At 40.9% G+C, this 20,987-nt stretch overlaps 1 protein-coding gene across 1 annotated transcript in view; it reads right to left on the reverse strand.

Moving 5' to 3' along the window:
* Adamtsl3 (ADAMTS like 3) overlaps positions 1–20,987 on the reverse strand; it is a 306,645-nt gene that overhangs the window by 92,412 nt on the left and 193,246 nt on the right. Inside the window, exons 10-14 of the mRNA XM_052186018.1 lie at positions 15,840–15,951; positions 10,326–10,464; positions 9,140–9,190; positions 6,217–6,421; positions 1,057–1,204 (exon numbers count right to left, since the gene is read on the reverse strand). Of these exons, the coding sequence (XP_052041978.1) occupies positions 1,057–1,204; positions 6,217–6,421; positions 9,140–9,190; positions 10,326–10,464; positions 15,840–15,951 (655 nt within the window). The remainder of the gene's footprint in view (positions 1–1,056; positions 1,205–6,216; positions 6,422–9,139; positions 9,191–10,325; positions 10,465–15,839; positions 15,952–20,987) is intronic.

A 20,987-nucleotide genomic window follows, 5' to 3' on the forward strand; every position in this document is an offset into this window, starting at 1 on the left:
AGTTGTGAAATGGAAAATTTGGAGATGCTCCAGGGATATCAGAGACAGAGAAAATGCTCTATCTACAACAGAGGCAGTGAGTGAAGGCTTTGAGATGGGGATCTGACTGTGGATGCTTGCCATGGCAACCAATGTTCTTTCCATACAATGGATTTAGTCAAAGACGTGTGCACTGACCAACTGGAGGGCTATCTGTATAAACAAGAATTCCTCAAGAATTCATGAGGAAGAACTTCACTATTGTCTCTAAAATACTAAGGAAGAGACTTTAGAAAGACTTGAGAACAATCTTTTCCTATTTCCTTTTATCACATTTATTCCTGTTTAATTATTTATTTATTTCTGGTAAGTGGATGTGTCTGTGTGCGTGTGTGTCTGTGTACATGCATGCATACATGTGCATGTGCTTGAACATGAGCATGCATGATGTCACAGCACACATGCGTAGGTCAGAGGACAATTTGTAGGAGTCATGGGTTTCTGCTTCTATCACATGGGTTCCACGATTGAAACCAGGTTGTCAGGATTGACAACAGGTACCTTTGTCTGCTGAGCTAGCTCTCTAGCTGTCTTTTTTTGTCAGTTTATGTCAAGAATATACTTGTCATAAGGATATGCACAGGGAAATGGTCTTGGGAGGTGGTGGCAAATATCTGAAAAGTGATCTAAAGACTTGCTACTCATGAATGTCTGTTTATACTCATGAACCAAATGAGAAACTTTAAAGACACTCCCAGACCCGGAGTGGTAACTAAGTCTTTACTCATCCCATGCGCTGTGACACATGGTAATGCCATCACACCTCCGTCAAGGGGTAACGCAGTGGACAGGCACCCACACATTTTGAGAAGAAAGAAGGAAAAGAATAGCTATTCTGGGCATGAGAACAGTAGATGCCTCCTCTCTCACCCTCCTTCTTCACTCTCCCTTTCCTTCTCCTCCTCACCTTCCTTTCTCTGGATGGCAGGGACTGCATAAGGGGAGGGGAGTGGTCCGGCAGTGAACAAGAGCTGGAAATCCCTGTTTGACTTCAGTACAACACCTCCTTGTGCTTACCTCTGGGCTTATAGCACGGGATGGGGATGACACACTCCTCTTTGATGTGCAGCTTCATCTGTGGGTTACAGCCCCCGACATGCTGCCCACGATGGTTGATACACAGAACCACTCGGTAGCGCAACCCTCGGCCACAAGTCACTGTGCACTTTCAGAAAAGGTGGGAGAAGCCAGTAAGTAGCTTTATCTGGGTCTATGAAACCACGTGGCTATTAAACACAAAAACTCCACATAATGCATTGTGTGAAGAAGACGAGGGCTGATTTTTCTGGGATGCTTGTACTAATTTTCTTTGATTTAATTCAATCTAATTTTTATTTCATGTTATGTATATAGATTGTTTTCTGCATGTACCTGGTACCTATGTGGTCAGAAAAGGGTGTTAGATCCCCTGAAAGATTCTAGTTCACTGTGTGGGTACTGAGAATTGAACCCAGGTCCTCTGGAAGAGCAAATGGTGTCCTTAACCACTGAGCCAGCTCTCCAGTTTCACCTAATTTTCAGTTTAAGGCATTTAAGAGGAGCAAGAAGAGCACGTGTTCTGCATTCCCTGTGCTCCAAATCAAATATGATAGAAACTTGATACAGGCTTTCTAAAGCTTATACTTCTCATAAGACATTACTGCAAGCAATTTGTAAGATTGAAAGCAATTCTTCTGAACAATGACTCTAAGAAAATTAACATTCACCAAGTACTCCAGAGGATTAAATTGTTTGGTCTGTCCACATTGATCTTCCTCGTTGTTGTCATAGAAAGAAATCATACAGTATGAAAGAACTACCATGGAAGAGGAGGGGATGGAGGAGGAGGGCTTCAGCCAGTGAAGCCCTCAGGTGAGCATTAGGATCAGATTATTCTGAGTTCTCACCATCCAAGTAAATAGTTGAGGGCATCAGAGTACATCTGCAAAATCAGGCAGATACAGGAAGATCCCTGAGGCTTGTTGGCCACACAACCTCACTGAATCAATGAGTTCCAGCGTCAGTGAGAGAAACTCCATCAGCAAATAAGACCTCCAAAGAATGACTGAGGAAGATTCCTAACACTGATGTTAAACCTACACACACACACACACACACACACACACACTCACACACACACCTGCGGCATAAGTGTATTGAACAGATAAAAGTCATGACACATTATTTTTCCCCTGATTTTTCACGGTCTTTGTGTTATTAGCATTTTATTCAATGTATTATTAATACCCATTTATAATTCAGCAGTTACTCTTGCCTATAAATCAAGTGTTTTCAAGGCATGTGAAAATCTAGTAAAGACTTTGGGTTTATCTGCATATATCTATAGCATGTATGTGAGTCTATGTGACTCTTTGATGAGCCTATGTGCCTCTTATATAGAATACATGTGAGCAGATGTGCCTCTTTAAATGCCTAAGCTCTAACATGTTTACCGGCACATGTACGTTGCACAAAGCGGTAGGTTGCGTGAAGACATTTCATTCAAAGGGTACCAGGTACTTGGACCATGGTCACTTGCCTTACCCTCTCCAATGCCCCACCCACTGGGCTCCTTCCTTTTTGTAAATAACCCTCTGTCTACTTTATATGTGGCTGCACACATGTTTGTGTAACATACATGGGGGTGCATACACATGTGTGCATGCATAAGCATATGTGTGAGGCCACTCCCAGAAGCTCTGTTCAGGTTCCCACAGTTTTTGAGATGCTGAGAATTCCTCCTCAGCACTCCCTGCTGCCACACCCCTGCCACTGCTCCAGAGCTTAGGCATTCTCTTCCTGTTTCCCAGAGACCTTTGCCCAGCCCTGAGTCCTGGTTATCCCTCTGGAGCCCTTTCCCAGCATGCACATCACCACAAAGACCCAGTAAGCACTAAGGAAATCTCTTCCTGGATCATGGCACTGTTTTTGCAGTTCTAAAGATAAAACACAGGGCCTCATGCGTGCTAGGCAATTGCTCTGCCACGGAGCTGCATCCTTGCTCCATCACGCTACCATGAAAGCACCAAGTGAGCTCCTGCAATGCAGTGTGTGGTTAGACGTGGATCCTGCTTCTGCAAAATGGACTCACCCACTATTGAATTTATCAATTCAGAACATATATGTATGTATATGATATTGAAAAACTCTTTACATCATGCCCTATAAAACCCGTAACAAAATGGTTGCTAAACCTACATCTTATGCCAGCAGTGAATACATGCACAACTTTCTGAGCCCCATTCCACTTTCCAGAAAGGCTGACTTCAAAAGAAAGCTTACTTTTTGTGTACAATACTGGTACAATATGGCACAATATTTTTACCATAATTTAAGGTATATTTATGTTTTTTGTATTAGATGTTAGAATGGAATTTAGGGACATTTAGAGAAGATTGACATTTAGAACTCTCTGCCCAAAGGAAAGAGAAATTGTTTTATTTACTGTGCATATTTTCTTGGAGAATAGAACACTGTGATCTATAAGAGGCCTTAAAACAAAAAATACATTATTATAGGATAGAGACTTGTACAAGAGTAGATTGAAAAGAAAACTCAAAAAAGAATAACATAAATCAAGTACTTAAGAATCTCCTTCCTGCTAGTTATAAAAGATAGAAGGGACAGAAATGGTCATGACATTTAGATTCCACTGGGCACTTTCTTTCAAATGCTGTAACAGTTTTATTTTAAAATGTCAGCATTCACCACACATTGGAAATGATATTCTTTGCTATTAGGCTTACCATAAAAATGAATATGTCAACCGAAATACAGAAGAAGGGGAAGGTCCATTTCCAAACTTCTTTTAGAGGGAACATGCACTCAAACAGAGTCGATACCAAATGTCCTAACTGTGTAGATGAAGTTCTCCAGGCTGACATTTAGTGTGATATCCAAAGCGGGCCAAGTGACTCTCTTCCTGGCCAGTGCACATACCTTACAATTCAAAAGAAGTGCAGCCTCCTTTCTGTAGCATTCCTGGACCCTTCAAAGCAGGTGAATCTCTTCATCTTGTGGCTCTAAGTACCACATGCACAAGCCACACCACTCATGACCAACCACAGAGGCCCACTGTTACAACTATCTGCATGCATGTCCATGCAACTACGTTCTAGGCCTTGGGGAAGCAGAAGTTCATTTTCTTTATTTCCAGCATGCCAGCTGATACACTAAACAGTCAAATATCTATATTAATGCATGCATATCACAGTTCCAATTAAAAGGGCTATAGAAACTTAAATCCATTATCCATTTTTTTCTCTAGAAATTTAAGAGACTAAGATTAAAATTAAACACAGGCACCCGGGATTGTTTACCTTGGACTAATCTAACTGTGTTTTATTTGTTCTAGAAGCCAATTCTCTCCTCAGTCCAGAGAGCTTATCCTACATTAGTTTTTTTTTCCAAACCTCTAGGATGCTATCCCTCTTCTTTGCTTTCTCCTGTCCTCTTCCTCTTTTCTAAGAAGCCACGTGCTTCTAAGGGTCTGGCTCTCTCCAGCTGTGTGATTTCTCTCTAAATGGTGTGCAGCTTCCTAACTCTCAGGATCAGGACACAGCTCTAACACCAGGCCAGCATTTCTACCTTCATTTACCAGTTCCTAGAAGCATGTTCTCTCTTCAATCCATGTAAATTATGCCCAACTTGTTTTAAAACAAGTACTACTTCAGTGTGAGTAGATTTTCTTCTGCCAACTCCTGCCCAATCCATCCTCCACACTTTCTTCCTACCCAACTCTGTATCCTCAATTGTTAAAAACACTCACCAAGAACAATTAGTACTGCCCATGTTTTTGGGTGTGTGACCAACCCCTACCAGTAGCCACACCCTTAAAGAAAACCAATTCTCCATGACCACCTCTTCTCTTCATATTGGGACTTTGTCCTGCTTGAATCTGCAAAGGTCTTTGTCCATGCTGTCATATGGCTGTGACACATGAGTTTGTATGTTTGTGCACCTGCCTTGTGGCATCTTTTTGTTTTATTTCATTTTTGCTTTTTGAGACAGAATTTCTCTTCATAGCCTTGGTTATCCTGGAACTCACTCTGTAGACCACACTGGTCTCAAACTCAGAGGTCAGCCTGCTTCTGCTTCCCAAGTGCTGGGATTAAAGCCGTGCACCACCACTGCCCTGCTAGTCCTCATGTGTTTTAATGACTTACCCTTGCTCCCATAAATCAATGGATCTCTCTTGCCTCATGAGAGGAGCTTCTTTTATAGTATATGATGATTAACACAGAGACCCACAACTGGTCAAGGCACATAGACGATGCTATGGAATGTTTAGACAAGAGGAGACATCTATAGCATACCCCCTTCCCCCAAGGCTCAGGGATCAATTGTGGAAGAGGGAGCAGAAGATGCAAGAGACGGTGAATGATTACAACCAGTGTTTTTCCCACATAGCAGTGCCCTTTTCAACTTCTAGTTGCTCTATTCCATGCTTGTCTTTGCTTGGAGGTGTCTTCCTGGCCACCTGCACTGCTGTGTTCTCTCTAAGCTCTTGCTCACTCAGAATCTATTATCTTCAAAAAAGGGTTAAGCTTTACAATGGCCATAATGAGTCACAGACTAATGGCTTTGAGATTTGCTCCTTCCACATGTACTATACAGTCCATAATAGTCCTGAGCCTTATCTGCATTACACTGTGTGCTCTCTTCCACTCTCCTATCTTCTAGAGCTCTTTGGATGTAGGGACTATGTTTATATACGTATTTGTTTGTTTTGTATATGTGATAAAAATGTATACATGCATGTTTGCATGTGTGGTGGCTCATGTGTGTGCCTATACACATACATGTAGGTAGAAACATGAAGTTAACATGGAGTATCATTGATCATTTCTATTTAATTTACTGAGGCAGGGTCTGTCACTGAATCCAGAGCTCACTGATTCAGGCTAATCTATTTATCTAGCATGCCTCAGGGATCACCTCTCCCTTCTTCTGTGGCATCTTTCTGCTTTATTTTGTTAGTGTTTGCATTGCAGGTGGTTATCAGGACTGCATAGCTTTTTAAAAGTGGGTTCTGGGGACCTGAATTCTGGTCCTCATGCTGGCTTGGCAAGGAGTTTATCCCCTCAGCCTCCTACATAAAACTTGTCTATATCATGATATGCAGTAAAGTTTCAGACTCAAAGCAAATAGTCATGAAAATCTCAGACTGGATAAAAATGTCATAGTCTCAAATCTCACCTGGGACCACTCCATGGCAATCCACTTGGGGCAATCAAACAGGTTGCAAGTCTGCACCACCTTGGGCTTGGGCGCATACATGCACTTCCATTCTTCCACTTGTAGAATCTCTGCATGCATAGACTCCTCTACACACACAAAGCTCCGCCTCTGAATCCCTCCTCCACAGGACACCGAACATGCAGTCCAAGGATTATGTTCCCAGCTCAAAAGCAAACAAAGAAAAGTACATTATTTATTTGATGTATGCATGTTTTTGTCAAGCATGCAATGGGTTTGCAAAGGGTGATTTCTTTGTGTCAAGTCATAGTTCCATTGAAAGAACACAGGACTTGAGTCTCCTAGGACTTTAATCTTAACTATGGTTACAAGAAATTCACCTCCTATGAATATGAATTTTCTATATGATAGGAGTAATATACCCATCTTAGCTTTCAAAGGGTTGTTATAATGATTAAATGAATTAGAATATAGAATGTGAACATGTCTTTAAATTGTCTTTGATTATAACTAATGGACTATATTACTGAGCATCATAGAAAGTCAAAGTAAAAAAGAACCATACCATCTGGGCATGATGTCACATGATGATAATTCTAGTACTTGAGAGGTAAAGACAGGAGGATCAAGAATTTGAGACAAATCTCAGCTATGTAGAGTCTGAGGCCAGTTTGGACCACAGGAGATTCTGTTTTAAATGAAATAGCAAGGAAGGAAGGTAGGAAGGAAGGGAGGGAAGGAGGGAGAGAGGGCTGGAATACTAGTCATCTAGCTCTCAGAAAGGATTCACATTTCTTTGTTTTTAAGATTTATTTATTTGGGCTGGAGAGATGGCTCAGTGGTTAAGAGCACTGACTGCTCTTCCAGAAGTCCTGAGTTCAATTCCCAGCAACCACATGGTGGCTCACAACCATCTGCAATGGGGTCTGATGCCCACTTCTGGTGTGTCTGAAGAGAGCAATGGTATATTCATATACATAAATAAATCATTTAAAAAAAAGATTTATTTATTTATTTATTATATGTAAGAACACTGTAGCTGTCTTCAGTCACCAGAAGAGGGTGTCAGATCTCTTTATGGATGGTTGTGAGCCACCATGAGGGTGCTGGAATTTGAACTCATGACCTTTGGAAGAGCAGTATGTACTCTTACCTGCCAAACCATCTCTCCAGCCCAGGATTTACATTTCTAATCAGTGGCTCTAGATCAGTGATTCTCAACCTGTGGCTCGAGATCCCTTTGGGGTCAAACAACCCTTTCACAGGGGTAGCATATCAGATATCCCATATGTCAAATTAATAAAAATTTAATAAAATATTAGATTTATAATAGTAGCAAAATTATAGTTATGAAGTAGCAACAAAAATAATTTTATGGTTCTGAGTCACCACAACCTGATCTACTATATTAAAGGGTCATAGGATTGGGAAGACTGGGGAACACTGCTCTAGTTCTTTTTCAATACCCGATGTTTAAGATGCGTTTGATGTCCTTGGTGATGGACAACAGCATTCTACAAACAACCTTCCAATGATAGTTTGTTCCATTAAATTTTTAGAAACATTTTTCTCATTACTGAACCTGTTGCCTTTTAAATTTATAAAAGATCTTTTCCCAATTTGTTGGTTGCCGATTTGTCCTTTTGATGGTGTCCTTTGCCGTACAGAAACTTTGTAATTTTATGAGGTCCCATTTGTCAATTCTTGATCTTAGAGCATACGCTATTGGTGTTCTGTTCAGAAATTTTCTCCCTGTACCAATGTCCTCAAGGGTCTTCCCCAGTTTCTTTTCTATTAGCTTCAGAGTGTCTGGCTTTATGTGGAGGTCCTTGATCCATTTGGATTTGAGCTTAGTACAAGGCGATAAAGATGGATCGTCACCAATCCTACATCAGATAGAGGGCTAATATCCAATATATATAAAGAACTTAAGAAGTTAGACTCCAGAAAACCAAACAACCCTATTAAAAAATGGGGTACAGAGTTAAACAGGGAATTCTCACCTGAAGAACTTCGGATGGCGGAGAAGCATCTTAAAAAATGTTCAACTCCATTAGTCATTAGGGAAATGCAAATCAAAACAACCCTGAGATTTCACCTTACACCAGTCAGAATGGCTAAGATTAAAAATTCAGGAGACAGCAGGTGTTGGAGAGGATGTGGAGAAAGAGGAACACTCCTCCACTGCTGGTGGGGTTGCAAATTGGTACAACCACTCTGGAAATCAGTCTGGTGGTTCCTCCGAAAACTGGGCACCTCACTTCCAGAAGATCCTGCTATACCACTCCTGGGCATATACCCAGAGGATTCCCCACCATGTAATAAGGATACATGCTCTACTATGTTCATAGCAGCCCTATTTATAATTGCCAGATGCTGGAAAGAACCCAGGTATCCCTCAACAGAAGAGTGGATGCAAAAAATGTGGTATATCTACACAATGGAGTACTATTCAGCCATTAGAAACAATGAATTCATGAAATTCTTAGGCAAATGGATGAAGCTAGAAAACATCATACTAAGTGAGGTAACCCAGACTCAAAAGGTGACTCATGGTATGCACTCACTAATAAGTGGATATTAACCTAGAAAACTGGAATACCCCAAACATAATCCATACATCAAATGAGGTACAAGAAGAAAGGAGGAGTGGCCCCTTGTTCTAGAAAGACTCAGTGAAGAAGTATAGGGCAAAACCAGAACGGGGAAGTGGGAAGGGGTGGGTGGGAGGACAGGGGGAGAAAAGGGGGCTTATGGGACTTTCGGGGAGTGGGGGGCTAGAAAAGGGGAAATCATTTGAAATGTAAATAAAAAATATATCGAATAAAAAAAAAAGCCCAAAAAATAAATTTATAAAAGAAACAATAGTGTTCCTTCAAAACACATTGAATCCCTTATAAAAGGGAGAGAATATTTAACTCACCGAGGGAGAGGTTGGAAGTGGTCATAGGGCATAATCTCTTTAAATCCATCACTGCAAAAGAAACCATAGTGAAAAGAACTTTCTAAATCCGTTCACATGCATGGTTATTCACTAATACAAGTTTATCATAAAAGTATCATTTCTAACTCAATGAATGCATTTGTCAGTTGACTAACACATATTTGATATCTCAAGAGACAGAAGTCTTTGACATTGAAAATCAAAAAATGCCAAGTGTCTCATAGACCCCTCAACCAAAATTCAGACAGCATCTCTTCAGTTTTCAAAAGAAATGCTCATGCAAGCAATTTCCAGTTGAATATAAAAATATAAAGATAGCTAATGGCATATTGACCAAAGGAAAAATTCTCTTCATCTAGATAATTCTATTATTTCATTTTAAATGTCATTATGCTAATAGACTGTATTAGTGCCATGAACACAGCATTATGTTGGCCCGTTCTTCAGAGAACTACTCTGCTTCCCAGAATCTGTCCTTTACAAGGTCTCCGTGAATAGTGATGTCCAACCAGGATTACAGGAAATGAGCACCACAGTGACAGGAAATGTGACCTGCAGACAAGGCACACCTGCCCACTGTGGCTGTGGCCAGCTGGGCAGCTGCTGGAGGACCCAGGGCATTGATACTGGGCTGAGATTTTAAAATGCTGTAGGAAAGCCAGGAAACTTACCCAGACAATCCAAGTCAGCAGGGACTAAATTATGTGTCAGGACAATTTCTGCACAGCTTTGGCATGAAAACTGCTCACTTCCTTGCACAATGCATCATTTATATGGAGTTAAATGTGGACACTTCAAAAGCCAATATATAGTAATGGGTGACCCAGTTTAGAGCCTGAAATAGTGAGTGGGAGACATTTGTGACTGACAGATGGACTATGCATAGGATCCTGGCAGAGCCACATATGTATGCATGTGCAAGAATTGCCCAAAGGGCTTAATTATAAAGATCTTATGTGTACATAATCCCATGACAAGAGAGGGCTAACCCAAGGGGGAAGATCAGCAAATATCTCTTAGTTCCTATTAACTGTGGTTATAAATGCGATCTGCCACTGGGATGTGCTCAGAATTCAAGAACTGCAAGCATCCAGCCCTCAAAGCATCGCTGTGTCCCAATCAAGTTTGATGTGTTCCTTTGAAAAGCATGGGCAGGTGGACCAACCTCGACGGGCAAGGATCCATGCTGCACTCCTTCAGCTTTGGTTTGGGCTTCACGTTTTCTGGGTAGTAATGGCAATAGTGGTCAGGCACTACCCTTTTCAAGCGGATGTCCATGCACTCAGCAGAGTTGAGCTGATAACCTAAAGGTATGTGAGAGGGAGATATGGAAGCTGCATTATTTCTGCATCTATGCGGCGAGGGTGCATGGCATGTGCTTTCGTCTATGGATAACCTAGCCCAGGGCTATGATATTCAGCTTAGGGGCTAACAGAAGCACAAGGAAGAATTACTAAACAGGGGTCCCAGGGCTCTTCAAGGTAATTAGGCCAGAAGCACTGCCACTGAGCCCCAGATATGGGGACTTTCTGCAAGGGAGTCTCAGATTCCTCTGAAATGGCTAAAACCCAGGGCCAAGCACAATACTTGAACTGACCGTGGTCTACTGGCACACATTACAGTTGACTCCTTTAAGGACTGTCTAGACCCTGGGTACAGTTTGCTTCTGTTCTCAAGTTACTGCTTGTCTGTTCTTGGTCACTGTAGCAGCCCCTCCTTCCCTCCCTCCTTCCCTCCCTACTTCTTTCTCTCCCTCCCTCCCTCCTTCCCTCCCTACTTCTTTCTCTCCCTCCCTCCTGTTCCCTTCTTTCCTCCTTTTGCTGGCAGTGCCTCCAGTCTTCTTCCTCTCCCCAGATACTCACTCAGATTTATTGTTCATATATCCTTAAGTATGAAACTGTCTTGTATAACATTGTTTGGGGTGAATGTTTTGAACTAAATAGATCATTATATATACATATGTATGTGTGTGTGTGTGTACATATGCATATATATGTTCATATATATTATGAGTTTAATTAAATGTATAAACACAGCTAAGTTAGCAAACATATAGGTGGGCTGAGGAATCAAACTTGGGGCCTTGGACATGCCACGAAAGCCCACCGCCCTTGCCCTGGACCCCGGTGCCGATGATGTTTTAAATCATGACCTATCTTCCGCTCATTAAGGATTTTTCACTCTACAGTATGTTTTGAGAGCCAGCTCTGACTATTTCTTTCACAATAGTCTACTGTTTGCCTCTGCTCTGTTTACTCATCTGCTCTCCCGAGGTGGCCAGGGCACCTTCAATGTCAATAACCATGCTGACTGTGGAACTGGCAACGTCAGTAAAGGCAGGAGCAAAATCCATCTCCCTACTTCCTCTACCACACAGGCTTTCAAAGGGGAGTGAAGACTCACTCCTGACTTTAGCAAATCCAATTTGGACCATTTTCTTTGAGGAAAGTGAGCATTCCAAGATACTGAGCACGGCAAACTTAAAAAACAACTCGAGACATGACCCTTTCCTTTCTTGAGAGCTTTGATGTCAGCTTTCCTGCCATTGCATAAATGTCACATTAACTGTTGTTGTTGTTTTTTTAAATAAGGTAATTTCTCAAAGTAAAAAATAAGCTTCTGCCAATTGGTCTAAAAATATATTTCAAGTCCCAATTGCCGAGAAGAGTCTGGTTTTATAAGCCACCAGGCAGCTTTCTACAAGACATGGCTTGGAAGTAAACTGAGCTCAGAGGAGCAGAGGACGGGCTGGTACACATTACCAAGAGCAAGGTTGAAACCGCAAGAATGCAGATGCAGATGGTGTCAATATAACAGGGCTCGGCAGCCAGCATCAGTGAGAACGGCCACACTATCAAACGGCCATGATGATCCCAGATGAGTGCACTGTGTAGATAATTACAGCTGAGAGCAGGCAGTCCTTCCAGGGCCCTCGCTACCCCTGAGACCCACCAACTAATCTTTGTTATCCAAAAAAAAAAAAAAAAAAAAAAAAATCTCTGGCACTCCATTCATACAATTACATAGGTTTGATTAGTAATATAATTAAAATTTGGCAGTACGTCCTGTATGGATCTGATGTGTATAATTTTATTTCCTTCAAACAAGTTCAGACTAAGATTGCCTCCCCTTCCTCGAGTCTGAGAAAAATCTATATCCTAAGTGAAAACATTCTTGTAAAGGGACCCGATAGGGAACATACAGGTGTTTATAATTTGAGAGAGAGAGAGAATTCATTTTCTTGTTTAGTTTTATTGCAGTTTAGAGATTACCAAGAATAAAGAAAGAAGGAATATTGTCTTTCGGTATTGTGAACAAATGCATTGAAATCCTGCCAGCATGTGGGAGAGCCCGGGCAGCCCGTGCAGCCTCTGTGTTCTTCCACGCTGTGTCCTCCCCTCCCTGTGGGATTGATCTCACTGGGAGGTGCCCCTGTGCACACTCATGGTTCCAGAAGGATGGACTGTCTTTATGTGGATATCAAAGTGTGAAGAAGAAGAAGAAGAAGAAGAAGAAGAAGAAGAAGAAGAAGAAGAAGAAGAAGAAGAAGAAGAAGAAGAAGAAGAGAAGAAGAAGAAGAAGAAGAAGAAGAAGAAGAAGAAGAAGAAGAAGAAGAAGAAGAAGAAGAAGAAGAAGAAGAAAAGCTCTTCTGCTCCCATGAATGTAATCAATGGGATTACATTGAATCCTCTTGTAAAATCTCCACCCTGTAGAAAAGAGCTTCTCTTTGGTTGTATGAGTCCAAACAGAAGTGTCTCTCTAAAGAACTATGTGTGAGAGGCCAGAAATGAATAAGAAGAAGAAAGGGAAGTCTGTTTCACTGCAGTGAGAAGTAAAAGCCGCCACCATTTCTTTGTGGTCCATCATTTTGGGACCCTTCATGTGCTGTTGTCTACCCAGGACCTGTGGCCTACCTACTTAAGCATGTGGGGGCTCAGCATGCTACATTGCCCAAGCCCAGCATAGCACTCGTGTGCTCAAGACTGCAGGGAAGAGAGGGGCATGCAGGGTCATTTTAGCTTTGGACACAGCAGATGAGTTTGAAGTGCTGACTAGGTGCGGGGTGTTATACTGCACCCCTCGACATGTACCATTGCATTTGGCTTCACAACATGCCGCCAGGAGACGAGCATCTTACCGACAGATGGGAAACTGAGGTTCAAAGAGGACTAGCTAAGGAGAGACAGATGAGTGAGCCCCGTTCCTCACACTCCAACATTCTGCCTAGCCCAATAGGCCAGGCTGCCCTTTTTGTGGTGGTTGAGATAGGACCGGTGTACACACCGGAAAAATATTCTACCACTTAGCCACATCAGCAGCCCCAACACTGGCTGACCCTTCCTGTGAACTTGGCATGCGAATGTCAGAGAACAGGACTGGCTCACTAAGGCCTAGATTTATCCAGCACAGAGTTTCCATTCCAAATGTGGTTTCTCTCCAGGCTGCTTTCAGGAGCTCAGGGATTCTCTGTTTCCTTGAAGCCTTGTGCAGAGTCACTGACTGGAAGACCTAATAGAATTTGTGTCACATATAAAATTGCTCGTATCAGGGTAGGAGATATAGCTTGGTTGGTAAGGTATTTATTTAGTATGCACAAGGACCTAGGTTCAGTTCCCAGTCCTGCAAAACTTGGTTATTGTGCTACATGCCTATAATCCAGCACTTTTGTATGTAACAGTAGAAAGACATGAAGTTCAAGGTCTCTGGCTACTCAGCAAGTTTGAAGTGAGCCTTACCAACAGAAAAGCCTTTGCCCAAACACAGATACCCAGACAAGAGCAGTGTATCATGTTTAACAAAATTCAGAAATTAACAATAAATGCAAAAAAGGTTCTAGCTGGCAGGAAGTTAATTTTTTCTACTACAGTTTGTTTTTGTTATATATATTTTTTGTGGTTGTGTTCTGTGTGGTTATGTACAATTATTTCCTAATCAGGTGTTATGATTAAGTTATTTTTCTAAACATGTTGAGGTTTTTAAAAATATCCATTTAAAGAAAACTTCTTGAGTCACTAATAATGTGGTGGTAACACGGACAAGGCAAAAATGGCAATATTGCCATGGTTCTAACAGATCACAGAGATGTTGCTTTACATAGTGGTCCTCAAACAAGTGTGCACTGTGAGACCCTACGATGCCTGTGAAACACAACAGACCCATCCTTGGCGTTCTGAATCAGGGAGTTGGAGGCCATGAATTTGCATGTTAGTATTGCTGATGCTGGAGTTTCAGAAGGATGCTTTCCTGCCTAGTTACATGTGAACTTGACACTAGCTGGAGTCATCTGAGAGGAGGGAACCTCGGTTGCAAAACTGCCTCCATGAGGCTAGGCCGAGGGCAAGCTGGTAAGGCTTTTTAAGTAGTGATTGACAGGGGAGAGCCCAGCCCATTTTAAGTGGGGATACTACTTGGCTAGTGGCCCTGGGTTCTAAAAGAAAGCAGTCTGAACAAGCCAGGAGAAGTAAGCCAGTAAGCAGCACTCCTCCATGGCCTCTGTATCAGCTCCTGCTTCTAGGTTCCTGCCCTGAGTTCCTGCCCAGGCTGCTTCCACGAGGAACTATGATGTGGAAGTATTAGCAAAATAAACCTTTAATCCTTAAGTTGCTTTTAGTCATGGTATTTCATTATAGCAATACCTACGGAACTCTACCTAAGACAGATACCTATAGGATTATAATTAAGTGTTCTATCACCCTATATTGAAACAAACTGGTTGGTACTCAGAAAAATTCACATGTTCCTTTCATTCTATAGCCTTGACCCATCCTTGGGTTATTACTCTTACATCCCTAGAACACAGTTCCCACCAGGGTCTGGGCTACCCTGTGCTTCCCGACAGAAGTGCCAGTTTCTCCTTTCAGGGGAAGCTTAAATCCCATATCTGACCTGCATGTTTATGAGGACCTGGAACTTCCCAAGGAGTCCTCCTCAATGCCCCTGTAGTTAGGATGATATAGGCCGAACCTCTGCTTCTGTCCTGAGAATGGATATTATTCTGTAATCTTCAAGGGAAGAAATTATTTGGGGCTGGGCTGGCATATTCTAACTTTTCAAGGAGAACCCTGCCCAAGATGCATTCCTTGCATAGGGACAGAAGACAATTCAGGAGGCACAAAAGGACAGTATAATTAGAGCCTGATCATATCATCTGATGGACTGGGACCCTTGCTAAGTTTTTACCTCAGCTTTGTATAACATAAACACCACACAATCCTTAGGCCAAGGAAGGTGTGGCAAATAACCCTCAGCACACAGCTGGTCAGGTTTCAAGCACCCGGCATCAATGTCTGGTCCTCATAGGGAAACTCCTCCTAGTGCTCTGGGAACCTCAGAAACTTGGGGGTCCTGGGATGGCACCAGTTTAGTATCCTTTACTCTCTTATTTAAAAGTTCAGCTCATAACTTTGGCATTGGTGGTGGTTGCCTCCCTATGGACTCCAGACTATGATGTCTCCACACTAAGCAGACCAGTGTGGTCTTACTGAAATCCTTTTCTTCATATATGTGTTGCACCTGGATTACATTTGACCCCAAATCTTCTTCACTTGTCTATTAACACCTTGAACTCAGCACACACTAGACACTATCTTCTATCCTAGTCTTACAGTCCATCTCAACCAGGCATGTGTACACCCTGATGCACAGCTCTGGATATCCAAGAATGAAGTCTGTGTCTCACCTCCTCCACATGTCACGGTGCAGGGAAAGAAGTCAGTCTGTCTCCACTGGTGGCTGATGGGCTGGTAAAAGAAGAACTGGACCACGCTGCCTTTGGCCACCGTGTACCTGGTCTAGACAGAGAGAGCAGTGATAGTCTGGCACATTCCACACAGTGAGCCTCAAATCTTGCTTTCTTCACGCAATTTAGGCAACACCCACAAGTATGACAATACAGTAAGCTACAGGAGGACTGTGAGGGCTTTAGATAGGATAGTCTGTCATTCAGACATGCCCCAAGTGGGGGTTCAGGTGATCACTAATAAGTCTCCCATTTCCATTTAACTCTGCCTGGGAACAGACTCACAGCATTATGCAAACTTGCTTGCTTACTTATTTGGTGCTTTTCCTTTCTGAAATGTTAGGCCCCGTTTCCATGACACCAGAAACAGATTTAATTATTGTCGGACTTGCTTATAACATAACATGTAATGGGGACTCTGACTCTAAGGGTACTGATTTTGCTTTGATGTTGCATAAATAATATTTAATTTTCCATTAGTGTAGTAAACTCATTGTATGAAGCAATGGGCTTCGTTATGATATTTCCTGTCATCAAATAATGTACGTTGATTCCAAGATTATTTTATATAAAAGGTTTTTTTAATAACAACACCTTGAAGAGTCCTTTCTAGAAGTGCTTCTAATGGCGCAATGTGGGAAATTCATCTTCAGTGAATTAGGTATGCCTAGATACATTGAATATGAATCTTCTGCTAGCTAGTTAAAAGGACAGTGCTGGGGCAGAGAGCAGTTATAGACAGGACTGTGTTCATTTTGTAGGTGATTTTACTCAAGCAACAAGCTCTCTTCCTACTTTTTCTTTAGTTTCTTCCCTGGTTGAAAAAATAGAAACCTTATGAATTTAGAAAGACTCCCAGAAAGCAGCACAGGAGGGAAAATAAGTTAAGCTCAAAGGAGGAAAGGCCCCCCAAATGGGAACATACATGTGATACCCCAGACTTTATACCCAAAAATCTACAAGAGAGGAGACATCAAGTGTTCTCAGCATGGTAAGGTGACAATGACGTGAGAGGATGGGTTCTCTTTAGCTGTTCTATTGTATATGCAAATGTTCAAAGAGTTAAATGATAAGATGAGACTTTCCACCAGAAATGGAGGTGACAATTATAATAATTAAAATGTGAGCAGTCACAGACAAGGCTAGAGCCTGACAAACACTGAAGAAGTCAGTGACCAAACATAAAGTGAATACCAAGGTCTGGAAAGAGCATTCTAAGGAAGCAAATACCCTTTCCTGGGGAGCTATAGAGATGGCTCAAGGGTTTAGAGTGCTGACTACTTTTCTTAACAACCTTGGTTCTAGTCTCAGCACCCATGTGACAGATCACAGTGGTTCTGTTACTCCACTTCCAGGAGATCCATAATTCTGCTGCATACAAGAAACACACCTCAGAAACAAAGATAGATACTACCTCAGAGTAGCTGAAAAAAGGTTTTCCAAGCAAACAGACCCAAGAAACAAGCTGGAGTAACCATTCTAACATCTAATAAAATAGACTTTCAATCAAAAGTTACCAAAAGAGATGAAAAAGGATACTTCATACTCATCTAAGGAAAAATCCACCAAGATGGTGTTTCAATTCTGAACATCTTTATCCCAAATGCAAGGGCGCTCATAGTTGCCAAAGAAACTTTACTAAAACTCAAATCACACATTGAATCCAACACAATGATAGTGGGGAACTTCAATGCCCCACTCTCACCAGTGGGCAGGTCACTGAAACAGAAAATAAACAGAAATAATGAAACCAACAGATGTTATTAACCAAATGGACTTAACAGATATCTATAGAACATCTCACCCTAAAGCAAAAGAATATACCTTCTTTTCAGAGCCTCACAGAACCTCCTCCAAAGTTGACCATATAATTGGGCACAAAGCAAACCTCAACAGATACAAGAAGATTGGATTAATCCCATGCATTCTATTAGATCACCACAAACTAAGGCTGGACTTCAACAACAGAAACAACAGAAAGCCCAATACTCATGTAAACTGAACAACTCTCTACTCAAAGATAACTTGGTCAGGAAAAAAAATTAACGACTTTTTAGAATTCAATGTAAGTGAAGGCACAACATACTCAGACTTATGGGATACAATGAAATAACTGCTAAGAGGAAAATTCACAGCACCAAGTGCCTTTATAAAGAAAATGAAGAGATTTAATTCTAGAAAATTAATAGCACACCTGAAAACTCTAGAAAAAAAGCGAACACATCTAAGAGGTGTAGATGGCTGGAAATAGCCAAATTCAGGGCTGAAATAAATTACAAATAAAGAAAACAATACAAAGAATCAACAAAACCAAGAGCTGGTTCTTTGAGAAAATCAACAAGATAGACAAACTCTCAGCTAAATTAGAAAAAAGGCACAGAAATAATATCCGAATAAACAAAATCAGAACTGTAAGGGGAGACTTAACTGAAAAATAAGAAAATCATTAGGTCTTGCTTCAATAGCCTGTACTCCACAAAACTGAAAAATCTGAACGAAATGGATAAATTTCTAGATAGATAACATATATCAAAGTTACATCAAGATCAAGTAAACTATCTAAAAAGTCCTATAACTCCTAAGGAAATAGAAACAATCCTCAAAAGTTTCCCAACAACAACAACAACAAAAAAACCAAAAATCCCAGGGTCAGAAGGTTTTAGTGCAGAATTCTACACTATTTTAATTTAAAGAGCTAATACTAATACTTGGCAAACTATTCCACATACCTGAAAGAGAAGGAACATTACCTAATTCATTCTATGAAGCCACAGTTACTCTGATACCTAAACCACACAAAGATGCAACAAAGAAAAAGAACTTCAATTTCAATTATGAACATCAATGCAAAAATACTTAACAAAATCCTTGCAATCAGAACCCAAGAACACATAAAAAATATCATTCAACATGATCAAGTAGGCTTCATCCCAGGGATGCAGGTATGGCTCAGTGTAGAAAATTTCATCAATGTAATCTATTATATAAACAAACGGAAAGACAAAAATCACATGATCATTCCATGAAATGTTGAAAAAGCCTTTGAAAAACCCCAACACCCCTTAATGTTAAAAGTCTTGGAGAGATCAGTGATTCAAAGTACATAGCTAAACATAATAAAAACAACATATACCAAGCCAATGGCCAACAACAAATTAAATGGAGAAAACTTAAAGCAATCCCACTAAAATCAGGGACAAGACAATACTGCTTGCTCTACCCCCCCCCCCATCTAGTCAATACAGTACTAGAAGATCTAGCTGGAGCAGTAAAACAACTAAAGTAGAGCAAGGGGATATAAACTGGAAAGGAACAAGTCTGGGTATCAGTATTTGTGGATGATATAGTAGTATACATAAGTGACCCCAAATATTCCACCAGAGAACTCCTATGGCTGATAAATAATTTAGTGAAGTGGCTGGATATAAAATTAACTCAAAGAAATCAGTAGCTCTCCTTTATACAAATGATAAACAGGCACAGAAAGAAATTAGAGAAATAACACACTTCACAATAATCACAAATAATATAAAATATCTTGGTGTAACTCAAAGCTAAGAAGTAAAGATCTATACGACAAAACCTTCAAATCCCCAAAGAGAGAAATAGAAGAAGAAATCCAAAGATGGAAAAATCTCCCATGCTCATGAATTGGTAGAATTAACAGAGTGAAAATGACCATCTTGTCAAAAGTAATCTACAAATTTAATGCAATCTCCATCAAAATTCCAACACAACTTTTTACAGATCTTGAAAGAGGAATTCTCAATTTCATATGGAAAAAACAAAAACCCAAGATAGCCAAAATAATCATGAACAATAAAAGGACTTTTGGAGGAATCACCATCCCTGACCTCGAGCTATACTATAGAGAAATAGTGAAAAAAAAAAACTGGATGGTATTGGTACAGAAAGAGACATGTTGATTAATGGAATATAATCAGTCTCAGACATAAATCCACATACCTATGGACACTTGACACAGAAGCCGCGCCATATGTTGTGTTTTGATCTAATGCTTGTATTATGTTGATCTCATCCCCAAACTGCATAAGAATCCACATGTAAAACATTGAGGGTCCCTGTCCCCAGTTGATTTTGATTGGTAAATAAAGTTGCTGTCATCAGCTAACGGCTGGGCAAGGAGACAGAGTCGGGACTTTTAGAATTCCCAGGCAAGGGACCCAGGGAGGAAGAAGTAGAGAGCTGCCGTGCTGGGATAGGAGTAAAGACAAGGCCTGAGAGGTACAGAAGAGAGAGCGTAGCCACCATGTAAGAGCTGGGCATCATGGACCAGGAAGGCTGCAGATTTGGGTCCAAGACAACAAGGATGGAATCTAGGTTTTAGAAAGTGATGAGTTGGGATTATCAGAAAATACATCAGCGATTTGGAGCTTCAGAAGTGGCCCAGCCATTGAGGTGTTTAAGGTATATTAAAATATAAGGCTGCAGGTGTGTGTCTCATTCAGGAACCCAGAACATTGGAGCAGTTAGCAAGGACTGTGCTACTGCCACCAGGTTGATTTGATAGTATTAATTAGCTATTGCTACAACCATACAATGGAAAAAGAAAGCATCTTCAATGAATGGTGCTGGCATAACTGGATGTCTGCATGTAGAAGAATGCAAATAGATTCATATTTATCACCCTTCACAAAACTCAAGTACAGGTGGATCTAGGACCTCAACATAAAACCCAATAGAAATATCCTTGAATGTATTAGTACAGGAGACAGTTTTCTGAACACAACACCATTGACTCAGGCTCCAAAATCAACAATTGATAAATGGAACCTCATAAAACTGAAAAGCTTCTGTAAGACAAAGAACACTGTCAACAGGACAAAATGGCAGCCTACAGATTGGGAAAAGATCTTGACTAACCCTACATCTGACAGAGAGCTAATATCAAAAATATATACAAGAACTCAATAAGTTAAACTCCAACGAACCAAATAACCCAATTAAAAAATGGGATAAAGAAGTAAATAAACAGCGAATTTTCAACAGAGGAATCTTGAATGTCTGTGAAGCAGTATAGAAATGTTCAACATCCTTCTTTAGTCATCAGGGAAATGCAAATCAAAA

This window comes from Apodemus sylvaticus, chromosome 1, assembly GCF_947179515.1.
Source record: "Apodemus sylvaticus chromosome 1, mApoSyl1.1, whole genome shotgun sequence".
NCBI classification, from domain to species: Eukaryota; Metazoa; Chordata; class Mammalia; order Rodentia; family Muridae; genus Apodemus; species Apodemus sylvaticus.